The 14,172-nt window shown below is 42.4% G+C and overlaps 1 protein-coding gene across 3 annotated transcripts; it reads left to right on the top strand.

Annotated features, from left to right (window-relative positions):
* Nucleotides 1-1,097: 1,097 nt before the first annotated feature.
* klhl3 (kelch-like family member 3) lies at nucleotides 1,098-9,300 on the top strand. Of its 3 annotated transcripts, none has more exons than XM_068325931.1 (15): nucleotides 1,098-1,169; nucleotides 2,096-2,245; nucleotides 2,384-2,490; nucleotides 2,594-2,715; nucleotides 3,542-3,704; nucleotides 3,786-3,895; nucleotides 5,077-5,193; nucleotides 5,283-5,432; nucleotides 5,537-5,654; nucleotides 5,830-6,027; nucleotides 6,118-6,219; nucleotides 6,294-6,422; nucleotides 6,856-6,996; nucleotides 7,143-7,286; nucleotides 7,362-9,300. In XM_068325931.1, exons 1-15 carry the CDS (start codon nucleotides 1,120-1,122, stop codon nucleotides 7,388-7,390), a joined length of 1,830 nt encoding a protein of 609 aa, XP_068182032.1. In that variant the 5' UTR covers nucleotides 1,098-1,119; the 3' UTR covers nucleotides 7,391-9,300. The 3 variants fall into 3 exon arrangements, with proteins under 3 accessions (XP_068182032.1, XP_068182031.1, XP_068182033.1); XM_068325930.1 differs by having other exon boundaries at nucleotides 5,513-5,654; XM_068325932.1 differs by lacking the exons at nucleotides 1,098-1,169; nucleotides 2,096-2,245 and having other exon boundaries at nucleotides 2,464-2,490; nucleotides 2,594-3,446; nucleotides 5,513-5,654.
* The last annotated feature ends 4,872 nt before the right edge of the window (nucleotides 9,301-14,172 follow it).

The raw sequence follows: 14,172 nt of genomic DNA, 5'->3' as shown, positions 1-14,172 counted from the left end.
TTGTATGGTATGTGTTTAAAATATCTCTCCTTGCTGTCTCAAAGGCATTAAAACAAATCCTGAATGGATTCAGATTGGTAGAATAGAATGCTTTTATTGTCATCATACAAAAGTAGGATATTCAAATACAACTCTTGGTATAAAACTGGTGTGAAAAAATGACCAACTATAAAAAAACTACACGGGTACAAGAAGCAATAAGGCAATTACTGTATATAAGTATATTTAAAATGAGCCAATAAGAATGTAGAGAGTAGAGAGAGTTGAACGTAATTGATCCCTTAAAGAGGTTCCATCAGGGAAATGAATGTAATGTGTACAATTAGTAATGAAGGATTATTATTGAATATATCCTATCTATCAGACCACATTTCATTTATATACAAATACCTAGATTTAATCTGCATTGGAGTCCACAATGATTGGTAATAACCATCGTAAATCCTGGACCCATTTGTACAGTATACAAATTGAATCTCCTTTACAATGATTTCACAACCATCGTCATAATTTTTAAGTCTTAAGGATTTATTTTTACTCTAGATCTGAACAGACATTGATAAATGAATTCAATGTCTGGTAATCACACCCCCTAATATTTATTGGTTCCAGCTTCTCGCCATGATTTTCTTTTTCTGTTTATCTAAAATATTAGAATTATCGGTTTTCTTTTTTGCTTTTGAATTTAGGACACTTCATTTTCGCACTATTAACATTTTATGAATGAAAAAGCAACAGCAGGAACTTTCACAATTATTGCTTGGAGCCCAATTTGATTTTAAACAAATGAAAAAAAAACCCCAAGTCAAACATTAGTTATTTTGGAGGGGCAATCAATACTTCAGCAAAATGTTTTGCTAAAAATATGCAAAAATATTTTTCAATAAATGGAAGGGGTGTAGACCATATTCAGGATTCTGAAAATATCAATAATTTCTTACTGCGTGATTTTTTTTCTTCAAAATACTTTATATTATCATCGTGCCTATACTTCCAGCTTTATTCTCCTTGATGTTGTACATGTTTCCTTCGTTACCGGAGAGTAAAAAATATTTATTTTATTAGACCGGAGTGAGACATCTTCTTCCTACACAGTCTTTGTGCGGACGCTCTGCGCTCATGCCTGCTGTGGTTTCTGTCTCCGTGAGGATGGACGGGGTGTCGCTGGGGTGAGTTCAATCAGCGGTAGGGGATTATTTTTGCGAAACTGTGACTCACAACTATTGAATAACATCTAAACTCTCATGATCCATCAGCCACAAATCTCACACAGTTCTAAGAAGCTTAGTCCTCAAGCTAGCCCTGTTCACCAGTTAGCTGGGGCAAGTTAGCTAGCATCGTTGGCTGCTGCCCAGCTGATGCCTTTAAGTCGTTCACCGAATCCGAGTCAGAGTGGAAACAAACATCATGCTTTGTAACAACGAACCGAATCTAGTTTTGTTCCCAAATCGGGTTCAGGAAGGTGATATTTTGTACCATAAGCTCGTGTGAACTGTAAAATCAAAATGATTAGCCATGCTAAGAGCTAACCATCCTACCAACTTGACACTCAGCTAAGTCGAAACTCCCCCGTTCCAAAGAGATCTTCATGCTGCTCGGACAAAGTAGGAGAGATTCTTGTGTCTGTCACCGGTAGTCAGACACTGACCCGTCCACGGACTTCAGCTGTCGTGATTTTAGGGATTCGTGAATGCATTGAGGACAAATTTAGTCTATCCCGCTGATACAGTCACCTGTTTTATTACTAGTAAACTTTAACATTGGAAATCACTTGGAATGCTCTATTTCAGGGGCCCATCTAGAAACAGAGCTGTGATGGGGCCCCTGGCCCTCCTCACTGCTGTTTTAAAATGAAGTGGTTGACTGATAATTTGCTTTACCTGTAAACCACTGCCTCAGTCAGTACTGTTACTGGAACAGAAACAGTCCTGGACATGAATCCCATTCAAAATACATATCAGTGGATATTGTCAATAATAATAAGAAAGACAACACCAGACTAAACAGGGCAAATTAGATTCAGTAGTTCATATTGATGGTCAGTCAGAGATGAACCAGCTAACCGTTGGGTTGCCGTCTTCCTCCATCCATGCAGACACTGCCTCTCCTGTCTGACCAGTCTGGTGGCCACACCGCGTCCCAACTGGCCGACGGATTCGGAGGAGGACACGGTGAATGGAGGGATGCACACCTTCAACAAGACGCACATGAGGAAGGCTTTCCAGCAGATGAATGAACTGAGGAGGTGTGGCGCTTGTTCTAACATTCACCTGCAATCGCAGCATGCCCCCCCCCCTTTAAATGATAAATGATTCTTCACTTATAATAAACAAGATGTGAGTGATGGCCTTCCTCACGCCGTCCCTTGCTCCTCCTACTGCAGTAAAAAGCTGCTGTGTGACGTCCAGCTGGTGGCGGGGAACATCGAGGTGCCGGCCCACAGGGTGGTCCTGGCGTCCTGTAGTCCCTACTTCTGTGCCATGTTCACAGGTTCCCACGCTCATACATAAACACGCTGTTGTGTTGTCACTTATTGCTGTGCGTGTGCTGGCATGAGTTTATCTGTGTGTGTTTCTTTATTGTGTGTGTATAGGTGATATGAGCGAAAGCAAAGCCAATCAGGTGGAGATCAGGGAGGTGGATGGACAGACTCTGACCAAACTGGTTGATTACATCTACACAGCTGAGATAGAAGTGACGGAGGACAACGTCCAGGTGAGCAAGGAGGAAGGTCAACATCACGAGCAGGACTCTGTAACATCTTTATCTCTCCTGTTGAAAAGTTTGGTTTTACATTTTCCAGAAGCGCTTTGCTCATTCAGTCCTGCTTCAGTGGAATCTTGGTATTAGTTTTGCACGTTGAAAACCCTAGAGGTCTTATTAATCCATAAAAGCTTTACCTCCTAGAAGCTGTGGTGTGGGGTCAAACAATTGCAGCGGCATTGAGCTGAAAGAAGGATACTTCCTCTGATTATTAGTAGAGGAAGTGTACATGGAGAGCAGCAGGAAATCCTCCCACTGTTAGCAGCATGCCTGTCCGATGGGCTCACTCGGTGACGTATGTGCGCCTTTTACGTTTGCTTTTCCCTCCTGTAGTATTTACCTCCTGATCGCTACGACAGAATGTGAAACAATCCGTCTTTGTGATGATGTGGCTGAGCTGCAACGCTTGTGTGTGACTATCCAAACCTGTTGGTCCAGTGTGATGACAATTAGTGCTCAGATTCATGGATCTGACAGTCAGATGAAACTTTGGATCGTGTTTCATTGCTTCACCGACACCTGAAACAACACTTCTCCGTCAGCGTGGCGTGTTTCATTTTAAAGCAGCAGTGTTTTTCTTGCTTTTTTGTTGATAAATGAAACAGAATTTGTGTGTTTTTAATGACTTTTGTACTGCAGAAGCACAGAACACACCTAATAGCTCTCTGCTATACATGGAGAAGGTAGTACTTTTTGTCAGGCCCGTTTGCAGCACGTTCTCAATCCATGAGGTCCAGCTGGAGTTAAACTCCCATTTCCTGCTTGTCATTCTTTACAGGTTCTGCTTCCGGCCGCCAGCCTCCTCCAGCTGATGGACGTCCGTCAGGTCTGCTGCGAGTTTCTGCAATCTCAGCTTCACCCCACAAACTGTCTGGGCATCAGAGCGTTTGCTGACCTGCACACCTGCACGCAGCTTCTCAACCAGAGCCACGCCTTCGCCGGTAAGCCTCTCGCCATCAGAGGTGAAATGCAATAGAATGTGTCGTCGGTGTGTTTGACCCTTACTTGTTTGTGTCTCTCAGAGCAGCATTTCACCGAGGTGGTGCAGGGGGAGGAGTTCCTGGGCCTCTCGCTGCAGCAGGTGTGCAGCCTCATCTCCAGCGACAAGCTGACAGTTTCCACGGAGGAGAAGGTCAGACAGCACGTCAGCTCTTACTGCTGTTTGTTGATGAGAAAAGGGAAAGTATTAAGACATTGCAAGTGTGGCGGGAGCTCGGAAATATGCGTGTCCTCATCATGCTTTGGCGCGTCCGATTCAATCACCTCGGCAGCAGACGTGTTCCAGATGACGGAACGTCTGTCTGATCGGGAGTTGATGTTAGATTATTCTGATCACATTTGGAGGTTGTCTAGGTCATGTTTGATTTTAAAAATGCCCAGGGACACGATGGAGGGTAACAATTTCTTGCAGTTCTTGCATCAGAGGAAAGTTTTTTGGGGGCGGGGGATATGACATATTCAAAGCCTCTCTTTACATTTTAAATTTGGCACTAATAATTGTTAAACAGTAGAAAGAAAAAAATGTTGGGACCTTTTCTCCTGTGGTTTTTTAGTGGAGTGACTTTGAAGTGAGATACAATCACAAGCGAATATCCAAAAAGATGCATCACATTACTGGGTGTGAACGACAGGATGGAGCACTTATGATGGATGAGCAACAGCGCCGAGGTGTCTGCATCTCATACATGTGGTTCATATTTAACTGAAACCACATTTAATCATCTGCTGGGATTGTCTCAATGTCATCATTGTATTTTATAGATGTATAGATGTAGCTCTATGTGACGGCTGGTATCATCGCTGAACTGATTATTGATTACAGCGGATCTTTAACAACTTCTGAAGAGCGATGGAGTCGTTCAGTAACAACTGTCTCCATTGTTTTTCCTTTTCCTGACTGGAGCTGCTCCCCGAGTCAAAAGGAGATGATCGGGGGTAAATGTGTGGAAATGGAGTTGTAAATTTAGAGACCGAAGAAACACCTGCTGCTTTTGTTACGCAAACTCCCTGCCAGAAGGAACTGTGATCCAATTGGAATTTGATTTCATTAGCTACGGCACCGACAACACTATATGGAAAACGTATTTAATCATGTTAGTCGTGATGAGTCAGATCGGTGAAAAGCATCTGAAAGCCTCTCTTGATCGTTTTCTCCACTTTGAATGAAGAGGAGGGGAAAAGAAAGTCCACACCAACATTTTTCACACGCACACAAAAAAAGCAGGAGGAAAAACAAGTTGACGCTGACAGGTTAGCGTTAGGATTGCGTGTTGGTTCTCACCCCCTGACTCTCCTCTTGTCTCCGTCTCTCAGGTGTTTGAGGCTATGATAGCCTGGATCAAGTACGACAAGCCGGCTCGCATGGAGTACATGTCCAAACTGATGGAGCACGTCAGGCTACCGCTGCTGTCCAGGGATTACCTGGTACAGGTAGAAGAAACCCTCTGCTCCCTCCCTCTGTATTCCTTATTTATCCTAACCAGCCACATTCCTGACTGAAGTAACTTTCTCGTCTCCAGATTGTGGAGGAAGAGGCTCTGATCAAGAACAACAGCACCTGTAAAGATTTTCTCATAGAAGCGATGAAGTATCACCTGCTGCCAGCTGACCAGCGACACCTCATCAAGACGGACCGGACCCGTCCACGGACTCCGATCAGCATCCCAAAAGTAGGTCAACACACACACACATACATAACACTCCACCTCACCACAGATTAATTTATTCTTGTACTCTCACTGGGGTTCAGTCACATGACCGTGTGAATGTTCAGGTGATGATCGTGGTGGGAGGTCAGGCTCCCAAGGCGATCCGGAGTGTGGAGTGTTACGATTTCCAGGAGGACCGTTGGTACCAGGTCGCGGACCTTCCTTCGAGACGCTGCCGGGCAGGTCAGCCTGTGTTTGGTCATAAAACCCTGAAATGTCTGTCGGATTAAAAAAACAATTGAATCTCCTCCTGTCACCTTGAACCCCACATTGTCTTCATTTTGATGGTTTCTGGCATCAATTTGCTTCCTCACCATGAAGCTTTCTCACGTTTCATTTTCTCTGTTTGTGCGTCCAGGCGTGGTCTCCATGGCGGGCCGTGTGTTCGCCGTCGGGGGTTTCGACAGCTCGCAGCGGGAGCGAACGGTGGACGTGTACGACGGAGGGAGAGACCAGTGGATGGCGGTGGCCAGCATGCAGGAACGACGCAGCACACTGGGAGCGGCCGTGTTGGCGGATCTACTTTATGCCGTTGGGGGTTTTAACGGAAGCATCGGTACACAACCACACACTCACGCACGTGACAGAAAAGATATTTTATGTCAGGAAAGTATTTACTTTATTTTCCTGTGTGTGTCTGTTTCAGGTTTGTCGACGGTAGAAGTCTACAATCACAAAGCCAACAAGTGGGTGTACGTCGCCTCCATGAACACGCGACGCAGCAGCGTGGGAGTGGGGGTGGTCGACGGTAAGACACAAGTGTGTGTGACATTGTTTCACTGTTTAGAACCAAATGGTATGGGTGTATTTATGTGTGTGTAGGTAAGTTGTATGCAGTCGGAGGCTACGACGGCGCATCACGACAGTGTCTCAGTACCGTGGAAGAATACGACCCTGTCACTGATCAGTGGTGCTACGTAGCTGACATGAGTACACGCCGAAGTGGAGCAGGTAGACACACACACACGCACACACACATACTGGACACAGCAAACAATTAAATTCCTCACATTTAAAAAATGGATAAAGTTTTTAAATATCATAATAATATTAGTTTCTGTTGTTGCTGGACGTCTGCAGAAGCTGTTAGCCCGTTATTGACTGACCACAAGTAGAACTTTTGATTTAAGGAACCCTCACACGTCCAGTATTAGGTGATGACGTAATATGTACAGCAGCACCCCCCGGTGGACATTTTCTGTAACAACATGAGTAAAAAAATTCGTCATAGTACAGTTTAATTGGAACCAATAAAAAAAACTACTCTGAGTCTACCAGATATTTATTAACATATACTACAATATTTTACATTCAAAGCAGTGGTTAAATTGAAAAGAAACTCACTACTTGTACTCTTGTGGATCCTTTTAAATGTTCTTTATAGGGGTAGGTGTGTTGGCCGGGCAGTTGTTTGCAGCTGGAGGCCACGATGGTCCTCTGGTGAGGAAGAGTGTAGAAGTGTACGACCCACAGAGTAACACCTGGAGGCTGGTCTGTGACATGAACATGTGCCGGCGGAATGCAGGTCAGCAAAAAAAAAAAAAAAAACCCCTCTGAAGATCAAGATAGGATTTTTCTTTCCTTTTCGTGCACATTATAGTTTTATCTTTGTGGTGCCGTTTTTTCCTGTTGTGAAAAGAGTTGTTAAATTCGACCGATGCTCTTGCTAAGGCGTCTGCGCCATCAACGGGCTTCTGTATGTGATCGGAGGAGACGACGGCTCCTGTAACCTCTCCTCCGTGGAGTTCTACAACCCGACCACAGACAAGTGGAGCCTCATTCCCACCAACATGAGCAACGGCCGCAGCTATGCTGGTCAGTCTGATTACAGAGAGAACTTATCGGAGCGGGACTTCCTTCTGTTAGTCATCTGTGTTCTCGTTCCCACAGGAGTCGCAGTGATTGACAAACCGTTATGACCCGGGGACGCGTCCACCGGCTCTGCATCAGCAGCCGGTCTCACAGAAAACCACACTGACGTCTGAATATCAGCAGGCCAACGGAGACCAATGTCGTGCAAACGAAGGCGACTCCTTCGATCCTCAGCTGACGTCTTCATCAAGGATGCATCCGGAGGAGGCTCTTTGCGCTGAATCACAATGCGATTTTGTTGTGCTGTTTGAACCATGACCTTTAGCGAGAGCCTGGCCGTTGAGGGCTCTGTTGCACTGGATGACAAACAGTAGCCGCAGCACTGTTGGAGGTTTTTATAACACATGGCTACATCACCTGAACGCCGATGTTAGGAGGACTTTAGATGCAGGTAGGCCAAAATGCGTTGATGTATCAGCGGCATCCGTGTGATGGACGAGATCAAACCTAGGATATCTTCCTACTCGCGCCGGCGGAAAAGCCTCGTTGATTTTAATCACGTGCTTTCTCACAGTTCCCTAGAGTGTAGATCTATCGCTCTGCTGGACTTCCAGATGTGAACCAGGTCTGTTTTTGATTCCTATGCCGGGTCCTAACAGAAGAGTTGTGTGGGTGTGTCGACCTGGACTTTGAGAGCTGCCAGAAGATTTTGAAAAAATGTAGTCAACATCTCCCGTGCAAATCAGCTGTCATATTTACTTTTTTTTTAAATATATTTTTTTAAACCACTGCTGTGGTCTCAACTTTGGAGGACTTGATTCCGCTGTCGACAGACTGCTGATGCACTGATCGTTTGCACTGACAGATGGCGAGCCAGCGATTGGAAGATTGATCTGCCGTCAGACACACATCTGATTGGTGGGCTGTCTCTGAAATGGCTTGTTTCTGTGCAACAAAGTGAAATGTCAGAGATGATTTAAGATTTACTATTTATTGTTTCTGGACAAGAGATGCATTTATTCAAAGCGAGGTTCTGGTTTGGTTTGGTTGCCATTGCTTTGAGGAAAGGAGATCAATAGCCAACCTTCTTACAGTTTTGGTTTGTGTGATCAGCAGTCAGACTATATTATCATCCGTTCAGTTCCTGTCTTGATAGTTTTTCGCATCTTTCAAGTATAAAAATTGAAATGATTACATTATAAAATGTAAGATTTATTATGTAAACACTGATCTTTCACTTTTTTTGGTCGTTTCTTCCAGATATAAACCGGGGTCGTTTAGACACGTCGTTTGTCATGCTGACATGACGGGAATGCAAACCTCTAAAGATCTGTTGAACTGTTGGATCCTAAAATGCAACAGTAAATATATGGTGTAGGTGAGACGAGTAGTGTTCCTCAGTTCACAGGGTGCTACAGAAGATTAATGCAACGTCATCAATGCATAAAACAACAGGTGAAAATGTGAAATTATCAAAAAAACTTTAGACAATAGTCAATCACTTGTTGGATTTAGATGACGAAGCACTGAAAATCACCTCCATGTTGAGCAACATCCAAGAGTCTGGGTTTGTCAAATCCTCCCGCAGATACTGATGATCAAACTGGTCGCGATTCTCAGCACCGTTAGGACTTCTACGAGTTTAACCCACAAGCTCAGCTGAATGGACCTTCAGGGGAGATTTTTTTGATCGTGAAATTTTCAAATGAATAATATTCTTACTGTATGCAGATGATCTATTTTTATTATCCTAAATGGTGGCTCCTGTAAACTAAATCGATACCGTGAATCGGTGATTGGGAGACATGGTTTGTAAAGGTTTGAAGTTTGAAGCTTGTACACTGTATTTACTGATGATTTGTAAACTTGAAATAATACAGATTATAAGCAGGCTTACTTTTGCAAAAAAAAACAACCCAATGGCCCGAAACTGTCTGCTGCTTTGTCTGAAATTGTAAAAATGTGCATTTAGAATGTTTTATATGAAATGAAATTCCTTCTGTGGCACAAACGTTAACTGTTGTCCGTGGAGTCTGATTTGATTTGAACCATCAGCTGAACAGTATGTCTCGTGTCAAGTTTAAAATGTGCTTTTATTTTGTTGTAAACCAATCATCCACCACATCATACAAGGTTAAGTACATTTACACAAGTATTTTATTCTGTTAAGATTAGAGAATTTCATCACACAGAATATGAAGTGTATACCTGATTTTTCAAATCAATAATGGCACAAATAAAACATGATGTGCAGAGAAGCATAGCTATGCAGTACATCTGCCCATCTACATATTTTAATACTAAAAATGAACACTTAAGGAGTTATCACATCTGTTCCACTCCATTTACAATATTTATACAATATTACAATAAAATAATACACAGTATTTTACATTTAGCATAAACCCAATGCACCTTAACATTGTTCACATTTGACGGTGGCAACACAGATTTTAGTTACATTTTTTTAATTTTTGTAATCGCCTTTATTATAAAATAGTATTAATTATGAAATTGTGACAATATGATTTTCCTTTAAGATTTTAACTGAATTTCAACTCAATTGTCTCACAAGTTACTTTATTGGATATTTTTCACATTATAAATTAAGTTATTTATAATTTATTTTTCTTATGAAATACGTGTTACTTTTACCTGCTATTTTACCAGTTTATGCTTCACCGATTCGCAAAGAAGAAGATGGAGGACAAGCAAAAAGAACGAGAAGGAACTGATGATATTTATTTAAAAAGTTATGCAAGTTAAATCCAAAATTACGGAAGTCAAATATGTGTTGCCGGTAAATTTAGCAGGTTATTCTCCACACACTTGCAATTCACTATAGCGGTAATTTTCCTATAAGCTGTTTTGTAAATTGCAAATAAATCCCCAAAAGAAGAAGATGAAACTGATCTTCTGACGGTATACAGTACTTTTAAAAAAGAAGTTAAGCAAATTTAAAATGATAGAAATTAAATTACAGCTAAGTCCTTGACGTAGTTTTTTCTTTGCTCTCCAAAGTGATTTTTGCAGGACTGAAACCATGAAACAAAGCCTTGAAGATGTGTTGCTTCGACTCACCAGGAGGGGGTGACTCAGAGTGCAATACTGTATATCAGGGGTCTCCAAACTTTTTCCCTCCTCTGATGGGGAGCAACTTACCGACCTGAAACAAAAAATTTTTGACCGACCAAAAAAATGTTTTCTTTGACTGACGAACCAAAAAAAATTTGCTTTGATCAGTTTTTTGGGGTCGGTCCAAAAATGATTTTATTTGGTCGGTTGGTCAGTCAGAAAATGTTTTGATTTACCTGAAGTTTTTAGATCTGAACCCTAACACTAACCCTAGACTGAAAGTTTTCAGAACCCTAACCCGTAACCCTAACCTAACCCTACCCTAAACCTAACCCTAATCCTAACCCTACCCTAACCCTTAACTCTACCCTAACCCCTAACTCCAACCTAACCCTAACCCTACCCTAACCCCAACCTAACTCGAACCCCTAACTCTTACCCTAACCCTGACCCCTAACCCTAACCTAATATTAACCCTAATCTTAATCCTAACTATACCCTAACCCCAAACCCTAACCTAACCCTAATTTTTACACCAAAAATGTTTTGGACTGTCAGTTGGTCAAAAAAAGTTTTGATTTTTGGTTGGTCGGTCGGTCAAAAAAAATTTTTTTTGGGCCGGTCAAAACAAAATCTTTTTAGACTGAAAGTTTTCAGAACCCTAACCCTTACCTGTAACTCTAACCTAACCCTAACCCTAACATAACCCTAACCCTACCATAACCCCTAACCCTAACCTTAACCTAACTCTAATCCTAACCCTAACCTAACCTTAACCCTAACCATACCCTAACCCCAACCTAACCCTAACCCCTAACTCTAACCCTGACCTTAACCCTAACCCCTAACCTAAACTAACCTAAACCTAATTTTTACACCAAAAATTTTTGGTTGGGTGGTCGGTCAAAAAAAATTTTTTTGGGTCAGTAAGTTGCTCTAAAAAATTTTTTTAGCCAGTCTAAACAAAATTTTTTTAGACTGAGTTTTCAGAACCCTAAACCGTAACTCTAACCTAACCCTACCCTAACCCTAATCCTAACCCTACCCTAACCCCTAACCTAACCTAACCTAACCCTAATTTTTACATCAAAAAATTTTTGGTCTGTCAGTTGGTCAAAAAAGTTTTTATTTTGGTTGACTATAAGTTTTCAGAACCCTGAACCTAACCCTAACCCTAACCTTAACCTAACCCTAACCCTAATTTAACCTTAAACCTAATCCTAACCCTGACCCCTAACCCTAACCTAACCCTAACCTAATATTGACCCTAACCTTAATCCTAACTATACCCTAACCCCTAACCCTAACCTAACTAACCCTAATTTTTATACCAAAAATGTTTTGGTTTGAGAGTTGGTCCAAAAAACAATTTTTTTTGGGTCGGTCTAAACAAAATTTTTTTAGACTGAAAGTTTTCAGAACCCTAACCCGTAACCCTACCCTAACCCTAACCCCTAACCTAACCCTAACCCTAACCTTAACCTAACCCCAAACTTAACCCTAACCCTACCCTAACCCCTAACTCTAACCCTAACCCCTAACCCTAACCTAATATTAACCTTAACCTTAATCCTAACCCTACCCTAACCCTAACTCTAACCTGAACTAACCTAACCCTAATTTTTACACCAAAAATGTTTTGGTTCGGCGGTAGGTTAAAAAAAATTTTTTTGGGTCGGTAAGATGCTCTAAAACAATTATTTTAGTCGGTCTAAACAAAAATTTTTTAGACTGAAAGTTTTCAGAACCCTAACCCTAACCCTAAGTTTTCAGAAACCTAACATGTAACCCTAACATAACCCTAACGCTACCCTAACCTAACCCTAACCTTAACCTAACCCTTACCCTAACCTAACCTTAACCCTAACCCTAACCCTACCCTACCCCCTAACCCCTAACTCTAACCCTAACCCTAACCCTAACCACTAACCCTAACCCTAACCCTAACACTAACCTCACCCTAACCTAACCCTACCCTAACCCTAACCCCTAACCTAACCCAAACCCCAACACCTAACCCTAACACGAACCCTCACCCTAACCCCTAACCCTAACTTAACCTTAACCCTAATCCTTACCCCAACCTTACCCCTAACCCCAACCTAACCCTAACCTAATATTAACCTAACCATAATCCTAACTATACCCTAACCCCTAACCTAATCCTAATTTTTACACCAAAAATGTTTTGGTTTGTCAGTTGGTCAAAAAAAAAAATTGAATTTTGGTTGGTCAAAAAAAAATTTTTTTTGGGTCGGTCCTAACAAAATTTTGTTAGACTGAAAGTTTGCAGAACACTAACCCGTAACCCTAACATAACCATACACCCTAACCCCTAACCTAACCCTAACCTTAACCTAACCCTAACCCTAATTTTTATATCAAAAATGTTTTGATTGGGCAGTCGGTCAAAAAAAAAATTTTTTAGACTGAAAGTTTTCAGAACCCTAACCCTAACCTGACCCAAACCCTAAACCTAACCTATCCCTAACCCTAACCCTAACCCTAACCCTACCCGAACCCTAAACCCTAACCCTAATCCTAACCCTAACCCTAACCCTAACCTAACCTTAACCCTAACCCTAATCCTAACCCTAACCCTAACCTAACCTTAACCCTAACCCTAATTCTAACCCTAACCCTAACCCTAACCTAACCTTGACCCAAACCCTAACCCTAACCTATCCCTAACCCTAACCCTAACCCAAAACCTAACCCTAACCTATCCCTAACTTTAACCTAATCCTAACCCTAACCTAACCTTAACCCTAACCCTAATTCTAACACTAACCCTAACCCTAAACCTAACCTATCCCTAACCCTAACCCTAACCCTACCCGAACCCTAAACCCTAACCCTAATCCTAACCCTAACCCTAACCCTAACCCTAACCTAACCTTAACCCTAACCCTAATCCTAACCCTAACCCTAACCCTAACCCTAACCTAACCTTAACCCTAACCCTAATTCTAACCCTAACCCTAACCCTAACCTAACCTTGACCCAAACCCTAACCTATCCCTAACCCTAACCTAACCTTGACCCTAACCCTAACCCTAACCCCCTAACCCTAACCCTAACCCTAACCCTAACCTAACCTTGACCCAAACCCTAACCCTAACCTATCCCTAACCCTAACCCCTAACCCTAACCCTACCCGAACCCTAAACCCTAACCCTAACCTACCCCTACCCCTAACCCTATCCTAACCCTAACCCTAACACTAACCCTAACCCTAATCCTAACCCTAACCCTAACCCTAACCTTAACCTAATCCTAACCCTAATTCTAACCCTAACGCTAACCCTACCCGAACCCTAAACCCTAACCCTAATCCTAACCCTAACCCTAACCCTAACCTAACCTTAACCCTAACCCTAACCCTAATCCTAACCCTAACCCTAACCTAACCTTAACCCTAATTCTAACCCTAACCCTAACCCTAACCTAACCTTGACCCAAACCCAACCCTAACCTATCCCTAACCCTAACCCAAAACCTAACCCTAACCTATCCCTAACCCTAATCCTAACCCTAACCCTAACCCTAACCCTACCCGTACCCTAAACCCTAAGATACCCCTAACCCTAACCCTAACTTAACCCTAACCCTAACACTAACCCTAACCTATCCCTAACCCTAACCCTAACCTAACCTTGACCCAAACCCTAACCCTAACCTATCCCTAACCCTAACCTATCCCTAACCCTAACCCTAACCTAACCTTGACCCAAACCCTAACCCTAACCCTAACCTATCCCTATCCCTATCCCTAACCCTAACCTAACCTTGACCCAAACCCTAACCCTAACAC

This window comes from Antennarius striatus, chromosome 10 (assembly GCF_040054535.1).
Source record: "Antennarius striatus isolate MH-2024 chromosome 10, ASM4005453v1, whole genome shotgun sequence".
In the NCBI taxonomy this organism is placed as follows: Eukaryota; Metazoa; Chordata; class Actinopteri; order Lophiiformes; family Antennariidae; genus Antennarius; species Antennarius striatus.
Note: the sequence above shows the minus strand (reverse complement) of the source record. Positions and strands in the feature narration are given on the sequence as shown.

Excerpts from the sequence above, each read along its gene's own strand:
- klhl3 (XM_068325930.1), top strand. The coding sequence starts at position 1,120 with ATGCCTGCTGTGGTTTCTGTCTCCGTGAGGATGGACGGGGTGTCGCTG. Across the intron at positions 5,655-5,829 it reads TTCGAGACGCTGCCGGGCAG|GCGTGGTCTCCATGGCGGGC; the intron begins GTCAGCCTGTGT and ends TTGTGCGTCCAG. Across the intron at positions 6,220-6,293 it reads GGGAGTGGGGGTGGTCGACG|GTAAGTTGTATGCAGTCGGA; the intron begins GTAAGACACAAG and ends ATGTGTGTGTAG.